This window comes from Homalodisca vitripennis, chromosome 2 (genome assembly GCF_021130785.1).
Source record: "Homalodisca vitripennis isolate AUS2020 chromosome 2, UT_GWSS_2.1, whole genome shotgun sequence".
NCBI lineage: Eukaryota > Metazoa > Arthropoda > Insecta > Hemiptera > Cicadellidae > Homalodisca > Homalodisca vitripennis.
Genome location: NC_060208.1, coordinates 165979363 through 165993516, shown reverse-complemented (window position 1 = coordinate 165993516; position 14154 = coordinate 165979363). Strand labels below are relative to the sequence as shown.

The window sequence follows — 14154 nt, the reverse complement described above, 5'->3', positions numbered from 1 at the left end:
CAATCAAAGTAGTTATATAAAGTTAAAAAACTAATATTACAATAAAAATTTCTCTTTTTTTGAGTATTTAAAATAACTATTTGGTGAATACCTAATTCACACCTTCCGGCTGAGTATTTATCCAGGCCATATTACTACATACTGTATTGTATTTCCATTTGAAGGTGTTCAGATATTATTTGTGAAATTGCTATGCCACTTGATAAGATTTGATAGATATTAATAATTAAAATGTTGCTTCTCTTGTCACTGTAGTTTCAGAAAGCTGGTGACAGCATACAAAGAAATTGATAAAAATTTAAAGGGTTTAATTTAGTAAATTGTAGAAATAAAATTTTAATTAATTTTAATTTAATTGTCCTGGCAGTTCATTATTAATGATTAAGTATGCACCTGTATTAATAGTTTTTATTTAATTATCAATTTTTCTGGCTTTGTCAGGTTTGTAATAATGTAATATGACAGTAAAGAAATATTTAAATAAATTTAAACTTGCAAGACAAAGTTCGTGAAAAGCTGTTAGTAGATAATATCTGTGTGATATGATTAAAATAGAAGCCTTGATAAATAATTTGACAGTTCATTAACTGGCTTTTTGTATTAAGATATTGTTGTAACTGAATAAAGTGATTTAATATTCACTATAAAACAAATTCTATTCTAAATGCCAACTATTACTGATAGCTTACAACTTGAATGATCAAGGTTCTGGGTTTTAAAGAGGAAATATACTGGAGATTAATCATGTAAAAATATGCATCATTAAGCAGAATATAAATCATCTTACTTATAATCTTTTATCTAATTTTCTGTCACATCAACCTTCTCAGGTCCACTTCTAAACTCAAACAGCCAAATGGGAGTCGGACTATCTCAACCTGTGTCACCATGTTTAGATGGTGTTAAAATCAAACCAAGGTTGTTAAAGGTAGTTAAGGGAGTTTCATCTTTCTTTGGTCTTTCCTGCATAAGCCACACACCCATAGATATGTGTAAATATAGTAACTATTGTTTTCAATCAGAATAAGTGCAAATTTAATTTCTCTTTAATATACATTGAAGTTCTTTCGATTGTTGAAACATCAATGAAGAATTGTGATGTGCTAAATGATACATTGTGTATTTCCAGACTTCAAAACACAAATGTGTACATACACAGAGTGCTTGATGCCATTGAACCATCCGTTGCTGCATGTGAGAAAGACACCAGACCTGGGCGACTAGGTATTCCTCAGGTAACTTGCTCCTAATCAATGTATAAAGCATGGGGGAAGTATGCAAATGATTTAATAACTCTTAAAGGGTCTGTTTACAAAAACAGAATTTTACAAATGTGTGTAAACCAGTAGAGGGAGCTTACTATGGCTAGTGGATGCATATAGTAAAAGGTTTAGGTAAGAAACTGGTATTTACCATATTTTTATGTAATTGTTAGTTGTGAGTCAAAGCCGTGAAAGTGAGTATATGTCAAAGTGATAGTGAAAGACTTTGAAGAACAATGTATGCGTGTTTGAAATTTTTCTACAAACTTGTACACAGACATTTGAATTGTTAAGCCAAGCATAAATTGGGCCATAATGTTGGTCATTGATGATCCAAAGCCTGGGGGACTTCATTCGCATTAAAAAAAAACAGTAATTAAAGTAACTTGGATTTAATCATTAAAGTGTTTGAGAAATTGCTGTCAAAGTGAGCATGAGCGTAATTGGATCATCCAATCAAATTTTTAGTGTCCAGCTTGGATGTATTGTGATTTAATGCAAAATTCATGCTCCTTTGTTGGCTGTTGGTCAGATAAAATGATTATAAAATCTTCCTGAAGAACATGATAGGAAATGAGACGCCTTAATAGGTATGAAAATATCTTATATAGAAAATAAGAAAAAACATATAATATGAGTAGGTCAAATTATGTTGGTTGTGTTTTTTAACTGCAAATGCATTGCTCAATTTGTTGAGTTTGTCAAATGGTAAACCGGGAAGTCCACCTGGGAGTTCTAGCAGATTGGATGTACTCTGTATGCAGACTTTGTGAGGTTTGACAACTCTACACATGTGGGGACTGCATAATAAGCAGTGACAGATTAAGTGCCTAGGCTTGGAGCAACTTCAGCACTGTCAAGGCTAATGTCTGATTTTACACTAAAAACTCTGAAATAGTATTATGATTGACAATTTTGTTGTTGGTGAGGTTTGACAGCACAGTACAGGTGGGCACTCTGCTTATGAGTGGTGACAGACTACGTGCTCAGTCACAGAGCAACTTCAGCACTGTCAAGACTAATGTCTGCTTTTACTCTGGTAACTGTGAAATAACTATTATCATTGACAATTTTGTTGCAGGTGATTTTTGACAGTACAGCACAGGTGGGGACACTGGTTATGAGTGGTGACAGACTACGTGCTCAGTCACAGAGCAACTTCAGCACTGTCAAGGCTAATGTCTGCTTTTACTCTGGTAACTGTATAATGACTATAATTAATAATTAAATTTTTTTTGGTCAGATGAAATATTTATTACAATATTTGTATATACGTATAGCATTTTCCTCATTTTGATTTTCGTTTAAACTGTTTCTTATGATATATGTATATTTTGTTTGTTTTTTCTATGTTATTGTCTGTTGTGTGAAGGGTGTTTGGATTCCTTTTGAGTTGCAAATGACTTAAATCTTGTATTTTCTTGTTTCCAAATCGTTGTACTATAATGTTGCATTGTAAGAAACATCTTCATTGTAAACTGCTTAGTAAAAAAAGTTAGCGTTTTGAGACTAGTAATGTGTTTTCCTTGGTTGGAAAAACAAAATACTATACTCAATGTTTGTGTTAAATTTTTTCCACTCAAGGAAGAGATTAGATTGTAGGTCTAAAAATGTTGAATTTTGTGTTTTTTTAACAAATTAATAATAGCGGATTTCCTCAATACTTCTATTACCTTGTAATTTGAAATATGTCACTTTTGTCTTGTTTTATCCTACATGGTAAGAGAAAAGCATTGAGTTTCTTTATCTGATATCTATCTATATTGTACTTAGAAAATATTTAGCAAATATTGTATATATTGTATTGTATTCAGTGATGTCAACTTACACCATTGTAAATATAATCTTAACAATTTTACAATAGCATAGAGGAGGTAGAAAGGCAGAGGGTACACCCCCTGTGCATATTTGACAAGCTATTTTAGTCCTGCTCAGCTCATTGCTCTCACTCTGCTACCCTGGTACATTTCAGTTTCTGTAGTAGTCAATCAGTCGAGTACTTCAGTCTTTCTTTTATGTTTAATGTTTTTGGTTGTTTGTACCTTACAATGTGATAAATTTCATTTTATAAAGCACCTTTACCTATTATACTATATGAAGTAATACTACATCTGTTTTATTAAATTATTGTTATAAATAATAGCCAATTTAAAAACTACAGCAATTTTAAAATAAAATTTTTAGCTATACATTTTAAAATAACACTTTTCTCTTTATGTTAAACAAAAACCTCTGAATTTATGTTTGTGAATTGCCCCGTGTGTAACAATAGATAAGAAACATAGAGAAATGGAAAATGTACACATAATAAGTCACAATAAATAGTAATATTTGGTCATTAATAACAGTTTTCTCAGATGTGAGAAGTAGTTTAATATCAGTTTATGTTTTGCCTTATTATGTATAACTTTTTTTATTACTCCAGTAACATATCTTGATGATATGTCATTAGTATGGCCTTGCATTTGTAATACATATTAGTAATTACAGGATATGTTAAACAATTTTCTACAATACACTGTTTTGGTGTTTTAACATAATTTAAAATTTTGTTTCCATACCATGCGACAAATTCACGTACCTGTTATCCGAAGTACATCATTAGAATAAATTATACTTTGCTTTATATATTAGTATGCTGTTAACTTGATTTCCATTAGGAATTGATTACATTCTAAGGTTATATGTAGTGAACGCTAACTCGTGCTGCAGGCATGTACGTGTGTCTGACACCATTGATCACTTTTCAGATATCAGTGTCAACTGTCAAGTTTTGAATAGCAGTCCACCTTATCCGAAATTTCAACTATCCGAAATAGGCTTGGTTCCATCAGCTTTGGATAATTTTATCCCTAGTATATTTGTTCCTGTTTATTATACATATAAAAGTTAAATTATATGTATAACCCTAACAGAACTGGTATTTGGCTTTACGTTTTTTACAAAATTCCTGTATTAAAACACTAAGTGTAACTAGTTAACAGGTTATCACCATTTCTAGCTTGTAAAGCATGTTTGCATTTTCTTAAAAAAAACCATCCTAGTTAACATTTTTATCTACACAACTACTGTGACTACTAAGTGAAAGATGTTGAAAGAGAGTGTGATTCAATACTTTGGTAGGGGTATTAGTTCTTGGAGTTTGATGTTTCTGTTGTCTTATATTTCTGTGGTTTATATTTGCATTGCTTCTGAATAATCGGTCATGAATAAATGTTAAGATTTGTCACTATAAGTATTTTGTAATGCTTTATAATGTGAAGAGATAGAATAGTTGTGTCTATCAGATCATCTTAGCCAGGAAAGTTTTAGTAGTAGAGTTTAGTCTCCTATACTATCTGAGATGGTATTCAACGACTGTGTGAAGAACACAATCTTCAACTGAGTATACTGTAACACAGTGATAGCTGAAATCTGCTGTCTGTCTGTGTTTGAAGAGACGAAACAACGATGTGGGAGTGAAACAACCGTGGTCAACAAAGGTTGCACATTTATGAGATGGAGGATTTCTCGAGATGACCGAGAAACATGACAATTTTGGACTTACACAAGTATATCAGTGGGTTCACTTTGTCAGCACGTGGCGACGCAGTTCCAGTACATGTAGCTTATGCAGTAGGAAGTTCCTTCCTTGCCTGGTTGTGCTTGATTGATTACTAGATGGATTCCTTCCTCTTGCTTACTAGATGGATTTTCTCCATAATCTTATTAAATCTTAGTAAATTACTCCTTAGAGTTAAAACGGATTATTCCCTTCAAAAACTATACTGCATATGATTTATATCGGCAGCTAAGGCATAGGGGCACAATTCCTTTGCCATGTGGCTTGGCTTGCTTGGGAAACCGGGTTTGAGCAAAGGAGTAGATACTCTGTCTAGTGAAGCTGTTTCAATGTTGTTTTGTCTCTTCAGACACAGATAGACAGCAAATTTCAGCTGTCACTGTGTTAGTGCTTATGATGTGTTGTGTGATAATACCAACCTGAGACCACATATATGTGACTTTTACATTGAACTTACAATACCAGTCAACATTATACTGCTTTGTCCACAGGTAAATGGCAGTATGAATTGCACCTGGAGAGCAAAGGGGTAATGCAAGTAGGATGGTCCATGGCACTGGGAGAGTTTTCGCCAGAGTCTGGTGTTGGTATGTACGTCTGTTTTTTGTAAAGTTGTATATGTAGATTATTAGTATTTCCGTGAGACAGTTATTCAAAGTAATCATATGGTTTACTAGAAAAAATTTCCCATTGGAAAAATCACAAATAATAAAAAATGTAAGTTTGAGCAAATTGCCTTTTTGTGTGATATCTTATGTCCAGGAAATGGGTGTGATCCTTCATGTGCTAAATATCTCTGTTTTATTTCATTCAAATAAGATTGAAAGCATTACAGTTTTTACACTAATAAATAATAAATATTTAAACCAAAAGATTCAACCATATTTTCTTTCTGTTAATTTTTTGTGTGATTGTACAATTATCATTCAGCTAAAAAAGGGTTCCAACATTTTAAAATGTATCATGAATTGTAAATTTATAATCACTGAATGTTGAAGGTGACACAGTTTACTCATACTCGTTTGATGGCAATCGAGTACGCAGGTGGAATCTTGTAACCGCAGAGTACGGAGAGCCGTGGCAAGTTGGGGATGTCATTGGCTGCACAATTGACCTGGATGTGGGAAATATGCACTTCTACAGGTATTCTCAGGTTAAGTTCAATCAGACCTCTTTGTTCTGCGTTTTTGACTTTATGTTTCAGATTCCTTGTTATAAAGGTTCAATAGTAATCCAGGAGCTGAAGGCTAATTTGCTCAGATCATATATTTTTGTATACACTTAAAAATCAATTGTCAGATATGTGAATAATCAGATATGTTAACCCTCTAAGTGGCAAGCGCCGTCTGAGACGTATGATTTACGCCGCCGCGAAGTGGCAAGCGCCGTCACAGCCATCGCTTCACATTTAAGGCCGTTGCTCCGCAACCATCCATTATTTTTAGGCCTAGTTTGAACTATCGCATTCTCCATGAAATTTCCTATACATATCATATAGTATAGTGTGTATTCATGTTACTAATGTTTGCTGGCTTAAATGATTCCGACGGTTTTCGCTTGACCTGGCGGCAGACGAGAGAACAGCTGTCTACTCGTCTCGTCACTGTTTTGTTTGGCGACTTTGGTTATCAGTATCTTATTGTTTATCGCGTTGTTTGTGTTACCGGTAAATGTTTAGGTTATTCGTTCGTCATGGAAAATGTTGGGGTACTTTGGGATTATACCGACTACACCAGTATGAGGAACACAAACAAATAAATTTATTAAAAAAAACATTATAGAACGAAAAAGCAACTCTTCAATTACAAACTTACAATGATTATTAATTGTTAATGGGTTTCCTGTGACGCCCAGAAAGCAGCAATATCAAGGATGAGTGAGTGTAGTGGATTTCCGCCTTCAGCCGCAACTGCCGACCGCCACGAATATTTTAGATTTAGGCAACTAGTCACGATCTCGTAAAAAACGAATGGTCCCCTCTTCCTCCTGGGTAAATCCCAAATTCTCGTAGTGTCATCCATCACTAATCTATTACACACACAGTAAAACACGAAAGTACAAGAATGCGGCGCACCAGCTGAACGGGCGGCGAGATTCTGTAATCACGTTATCTACGCTCGACTTTGACCTCTGTCTGAGGATGGGGAGGGGTTTGCGATAAGACAATTCCTGTTTTATATTTACGAAATATACTGTGCTATGACAAACTAAGCCACTATTATAGGCCCTACACTACTGGGAGTAAAAGACAAGCCCTAGTGACTAGTGACTCTAGTGACTCGGAGTAAAAAAACAACAAACAAAAAAACAAAAAAAAACATTTTGTACATTGATTTAGTTTTTCCCTTCTAACTTTTTTGTTCTTGTAAATAGAAAAAAATGCATAGGTAGTAATTTGTTTAGAATAAAATTGTGTATATTCTGTGAATTTGACATTATATTGTAGGTCCAGTAGTTTCAAAGTGACGGGCAGTAGAACTTAAAAATTATTTTTTCTAAAAAAATATTTTTACACATCTACAATGATATTAATCTGAAAATAATGGTAAGGCACCAAATATTATGTTTATTCTTATTCTATAGTTCATAAGGAAAACAAAAATATATAATGTTGCTAGGTTATCACTTAGATAATATTTTCTAAAAATAAGTTTAACGATCACGGCAATTTACCCAAAAACGGCCTGCCACTGAGACCACAAATGACCGCCACTTATAGGGTTAAAGCATCATTAGCTAACTACATGGAGGGTAACTAATTGGCATAAAATGGTGACTTTGTCCCTTTTCTCATTAGATGACGGTGCTATAAGTATTATTTACATGTCTAATGGTTGGGTGCGTGTCAAATCTAAAAATATGATCTGGTGAAGAAGAATCTTCAGTTTTTCTATGTTAGCCACCTGATATACACTTTGGAGGGATTCATAGACCATAACAACTACTTGGTCCATTTTCTTCAAGGTACTTAGTTTTAACCAACAACATAAAACTCTTACACCTATACAACCTTATATATTTATTGTAATTGATACATTACTGTACTTGGAAGTTCATATAATAAAAAATTTGACATATATATATGTTAAAGCAAAACATTGGCTGTAGAGGGGGCCAGCTTCTACACCTCTTAACTTAACTAGTTAGTTTAAAGAAATGATTGTCACGTTAGTTGCCCTCTCGCAAACTTAACCTGCACAAATAAGAAAATTAAGATGAAAAAATTAAATATGCTTACACATTTAAAAGTTAAACAAATATTTACATTACATATTATAAAGAAAATGATCAAATAGTTTAACGTATAAATTAAATAAGTAACAAGTAATTCAATATTATTTAATCCTATAAGTTATAAAATAAACCCTATACATGTATTATTTGTTATAATTTACACCTAAAACTAAACTGATTTCACAATTTATTGTCATTTGTAAATAATTACGTTAAAAAGTAACAGAATAAATAATTATCTCCTTCTATCATTTTTACATGATCCCATATTCATCCCTTTGCTAGCTCCAAGTGCTCAGCATCTAAATCTTAGCTTACAGCTTAAGATATATATATATATATATATATATATATATATATATATATATATATATAAGTTGCTTCACACTGGGGACATTATCATTGATGATAATGATCTGTAAATCATTACATGGAAAGATTAATCAGTCACTACAGATCTGTGGAGAGGTTTATTAAATGAAATAGTTTAAAAATTTTGTTGAATGTTTCTTAATTTCAAAACATTTTACTGAATATATTGTGGTGTGCGTAATGTGCTGCTCATAACGTAAATGTAGTATTAGCAATAGTTTTCAGTCCTTATAATTTTGATAGTATAAGAATACTGTCATTATTGATCACAGATTTAGACTATTTTCAATCATTATAGTTTTCGTAGTCTAAGTATATGTCATATTATTGATCACAGAGTGAGATTAATAACAATGACATAGTGATGAATATGATTAAGAGTAATAATATCATTTCCAGGAATGGCAGGGATCTTGGGGAGGCATTCTCGTTCATCCCGTTGGGTCCGGGTTGTGCCTACTACCCAGCTGTCAGTCTGGCGTATGAAGAGAAACTTCAGGCTAATTTTGGCTCGACACCTTTTAAATACCCCATATCACCTTACTTGCCGGCCCAACAACCTCCTACTGGAGCTGTCTTGAGAGCTGAACAATTGTTTCATTGGTTTCAACGTATTACCACTGCAAATCAGTCTAGACCTAAGGTGAGTTATGGTGTTTTCCTAGTGTAAATTCATTGGTTTCAACGTATTACCACTGCAAATCAGTCTAGACCTAAGGTGGGTTATGGTTTTTGTCTGTGTAAATTCATTGGTTTCAATGTATTACCACTGCAAATCAGTCAAGACCTAAGGTGGGTTATGGTGTTTTGTTAGTGTAAATTCATTGGTTTTAACGTATTACCGCTGCAAATCAGTCTAGACCTAAGGTAGGTTATGGTGTTTTGCTAGTGTAAATTCAAATCAATATAAAAAACCTGGTTGTTATTTGCTACTACACAAGAGTTATTAGATACATTTCTTTGAAATAGCAGCTTTAATGATATACATTTTCTTCATACTTGAAATTCATGCTTAGCAACAAATAATATATGAATGAAGTTAGAAACTTGTAAACTTTGCAGGTGTTGGATTCTAATATGTTGTTGTTAAAATGTTATTATTTATGACAATTAATATTGTGTGAATTTGAATGTAACAAAAGACGAATTTAGGCCCATAAGGCCCTGTCTTGTTGGGCCACAAACTAACCCAATTACCTACTTTATTGTTCTTCATATGGCTTTCTTTGTCATTGATATCGAACACTGATGCTTGATGATCTGTTACAAAATATCAAAATACTTCTAAATACAGCTAATGCTTCTCTTATTTTAGAAAATAATATATTTAAATTGTTTTGGTTTCTTTTTAGTTTTAAACTTATTAAAATGTTATAACTTTCTGAAATCCTAATTTAATAATGAATTATTTCCAGGGAAAAGCTGAGGACCAATCGTCGCTAAAGCAGTCATTTGCGACTACTGTTTTGTTATTCAGTGAGGTGTTGATGACTCACCTTGTTAATCTGCTGGGTAAAGTCTATGTAATTGAAGCCTGTTTGGTGCCTTTCCTACACAAAATCGCAAATGAAAGTCCGGACAATCAAGGGTTACCTGGTGGCAGGCGGACGCTCTGGAAGTTCAATTTCTTCTGTGATGTCCTCAGAATTTTCCTTGAGGTTTGTAATATTTTAAAAATTATAGTATAAATGTTGGTATAAATAACAGGTAATAAAATAGTTTATATCTTCTGGTAAAACATGGAACAGAATATATACACTTTTTAATGTTTACTATTTTTACAAATAAAAACGCTAAACATACTTTTTTGTCACTTACATATCTATAAGTTCTCACTCACCCTCATGATCTTTCATATCCTTCCATGTCATTTTATGTACAGTGCTAGGCCTGTTTCAATTCTTAGGAATGGGATAGTCATTTAGGGTTATATTTATTGCATATAAATTGGCCTAAATTTTTTATCTACATTTTTAATATATCTTCTTTCAATTATAAATATTTAGTAAAGAATAAACTGGTGTTTTAAAGAAATACACAAATAGATGTCAAAAAATGTGGCAAACTTCTGTGATGGTGTTATACCAAAGATCATTATTCTATGTGATAAGTGGTTAATCACAAATTGGTGTAAACTATGTTGAAAAGTAGATAAAAGTGTGGGCTTTCATGTAAAAATAAATTTATTACAGTTTACTTGTTTATTAATATTTATGTTAAAACGGTACTTGCATGGCACAGTAAAACATACCTCATAATAACTCAGACATCGTAATTGTTCATTTTAAAAATAATATCAATTAAAAATTTGTTCTAGCCAGATGATTTAAAAGAACTGATTCAAGCATTATGCAAGTGCCTTTTACGACAATTTAACCAAACCCCAGACTCTTTGGATTATCCAAAACAGACTGCTGTGCTGGAAATGTTGTCAGACATTTGTCAAAACAACTACATGAGACGTATCCTGCTGAAACAACAGGGGTTTCTCAAAATAAGGTTAGAAGATGTTATTGTAGTAGTATTAAGGATTTTGTTTGTTTGGCGTATTGGAAAAAGTTTAAATTATATTAAAATTGTTAACACTGTTAGTGCAGAAGTGCTGTGAATGACAGTCCATATTTAATGTGAAAAGTGTCATATTTGCTTACATTGATGTTATAGTTATGTTATACTCTTTCTTTTCTCTAGATTTTTCAGTGTTCCAACTATTACAGTTAAAATGTACATGTCTAGCAGTTTTCATTCTTTGCCTGCCTATAACTGATACAGCTTAGTTTTACCTGTTGCACTTGTATGTGTTTTTTATTTTAACCAGTGGCCTTGACATTCCACCAATTTGTTTGTTCATTACAGTTGGTTAATCATGCAATACGTATTCCATTATTATTTTGCAAGTAAATGTTTTGATTTTACTATAATATAAAAATGAATGATAACAAATTCATTTGGGCAAGTGATGAAAGTTTCACTTTTTTTCATATGAAGTTGGTTCTGCAATCGTTTTTTCAAAAATGGTTTTTTAACAACAGTGAAACGTGAGTTTTAATGTTTACAGTTTGTTGTAATAATTTACTCATACAGATCTCGTATATTTTAGATCATAGTGTTAAAAAAGTTTTAGTTTAGAAGACTATATTTGGATTCAGGTTTCTTATCTTCTTATTGAATAAACTATGTACAACCTTTCTATACATTCCATTAAAAAACTTAACTTTGACAGTAATATAATGTTTTAAATAATTGATATTAGATTCTAGTAGAGAATTAAAGCAAAGGATAATTTTCTGAAAATTAGTTTACTTATAAGTATTAAACAAAATTACAAATATGAAGCCTACTAGAAAAAATACATGTTTAGTTAGGAAAAAATACAATGTTTGGTTTCATGAAATTTCACTACCTATTTAGTCAATAATTCCTTCATTATAAAAGTGTGTTAAATAAAATTTGTAATTTATAGACAAAAGCTAATATCTCATAATCTTATCATCTATCTATATTGTTAAAAGAATTTCTTGATTTTTGTACAGCAATTTTATGTATCCAAAACTGTTTTGTGTATATTTGGTATCAAAAGAAAACTCTTGCACTCTAGATGTGCCTTTTATGGGGTTTAGAAACATCCAACTATATGGCTCTGCTTCACCAATGTCCAAAGTTCAAATGTTAATGTTACGAAAGTATTTGTTTACTAACTCATTTGTGCATAAAATATTTTTTGTGTTAATTAACTCTTTAAACATCACTGAAATTAACCCATTCATTGGTTTGGTGTTATTATGGTTTAAATGACTTTTAACTCTTTAAAGCTATTATTATCATCATGTTTCAATAATAAATGCCATGTAAAACATAAAATAACTAAAATGTAAATAATTTTGTAATAATAAAGACAACAAATGCAAAACAGGTTATTTGCGTCTGCTACATTTATATAAGAATACACTGATCTTGCCAACTTCCATCCAAGCCATTAATTTAAAATGGCCCTCCGTCCAGCTTTACAGACTAGTGACTCATAAATGCACACCAGGCCACAAAAATCCCTAACGTCAGGCGAGAATGTTTCTTACGCTGGTGTTTTAAAATCTACTCTGCCAAACACAAACTCAATTTTGTCGACTAAAGTTGTTCGACAAGAAAACAGTGTCGGGGTTAGTGAGGTTAGAAATTACGACCGTGTTTTGACTTCAGCGGTCATTTCTGATTTTTCTGATCAAGGCAATACAAACTCAGTGCTGTCACCCAATACATTGGACGGTAGCAAAAAAATATCGTCTATGAAGGACAGGATTGAGAAGGCACCTGTGCCTGTCAGTCATAGGAAAAATGCTAAGAAAGCAAGGTTACATGACAAACCACGTATGCCGTCTATTTCGCATTGCAGTCCTGCAGCTGGTGTTCCGTCTGCTCTCGGACTTGGATTCTCGGACGGGGAACAAGAGGACTTGGGTAGTGAAGATGTAAACAATGAATTTATTGAAGTGAAACGCAAGAAACGCAATAATTATTCAACTCAACCTCAGAGAAGTGCCATTATCAAGAAGACCAAGTTTATATTGGGCTGTGCATCTGTAACAAATGATAAATTGAGGGTTGTTGAAAAACAAAGACATATTTTTGTTTCTAGATTTGCAGAAAATGTGGAAAGTGTAGACATTAAACAATATGTAAATGAAGGTGTGAAGGGCAATAATGATTGTGAAGTAACCAAGCTAAGGAATAGGTATCCAGGATATAGTTCCTTTAAAGTTGGTATTCCACTGTCTCTGTGGAATATGGTGTATGCTGAAAATTTCTGGCCAGAAGGAACTTATGTGAGTCGGTTCAAATACTCACGTAATAATCCCTTAAATGCCCATGAGGCTCCTTTTTTGGAAACCGGCCAGGAAAATGGACACAATACATAAGTCATGGGCCTACACACTTGATTAATGACAGTGGGCATAGGCTAACTCCCAGTGCTCAAACTACATTGTCGAGTGAACTCACACTTGTACATATTAATCTTCAGTCAATAAAAAATAAACTGAACCTACTAGAGATTTTTAATCGCAATACTTTGTGTGATGTGCTTTGTGTCAACGAACATTGGTGCACTCAGGACGAATTAGGGTTATATGTACCTGAAGGATACTCCCTAATTACTAGTTACTGTAGACCGTCTCCCTACGGGGGAGCTGCAATTTTTGTTAAGAACTCCTTTCTGCACCCATTTGAAGTAGTAAATATTGACACTTTCTGTGAGTGCAAGGTTTTTGAGGCTGCTATGATTATGTCCAGTGCTGTTGGTTTGTTGATTGTGACACTGTATCGTACACCTGATTCATCTGTAGAAGCTTTTACTGATAGACTGTGTCAACTTCTTAACTTTATAACGGGTAGCCTTAAATTCCGCAAGTGCAAGACTGTTATTGCAGGTGACTTGAATATTGATCCTAGGAGTAGTAGTCTGCAAACTGTAAATTTTATTAATACCCTCAAATCTTATGACTGCTTCTGTGTGAATCTACAACCAACTCGTCTTGAGTCCTGCCTGGATAACTTCATCTCCAATCTTCACCCAACTGATTACACTTGTAGAACTGTACAGCCTCATCTCTCGGATCATCTTGGCCTGCTGTTAAAGACTAAATTTCTTGCTGCAGGTCCTTCACCGCCAAACGTGAGTGAAAAAACAACATACAGCTATAGGGTGCTGAACGATGTAAATATTAATAG

General features: G+C 33.1%; 1 protein-coding gene across 3 annotated transcripts in view; it reads left to right on the top strand.

The window, feature by feature from the left end:
* The window catches only part of LOC124355000 (E3 ubiquitin-protein ligase RNF123), a 60756-nt gene that overhangs the window by 6149 nt on the left and 40453 nt on the right, over nucleotides 1–14154 (top strand). For all 3 annotated transcript variants that reach the window (XM_046805865.1, XM_046805863.1, XM_046805864.1), the window contains exons 4-10: nucleotides 1130–1235; nucleotides 2344–2458; nucleotides 5316–5411; nucleotides 5823–5967; nucleotides 8830–9073; nucleotides 9846–10088; nucleotides 10748–10929. In XM_046805865.1, coding sequence (XP_046661821.1) covers nucleotides 1130–1235; nucleotides 2344–2458; nucleotides 5316–5411; nucleotides 5823–5967; nucleotides 8830–9073; nucleotides 9846–10088; nucleotides 10748–10929 — 1131 coding nt within the window. The remainder of the gene's footprint in view (nucleotides 1–1129; nucleotides 1236–2343; nucleotides 2459–5315; nucleotides 5412–5822; nucleotides 5968–8829; nucleotides 9074–9845; nucleotides 10089–10747; nucleotides 10930–14154) is intronic.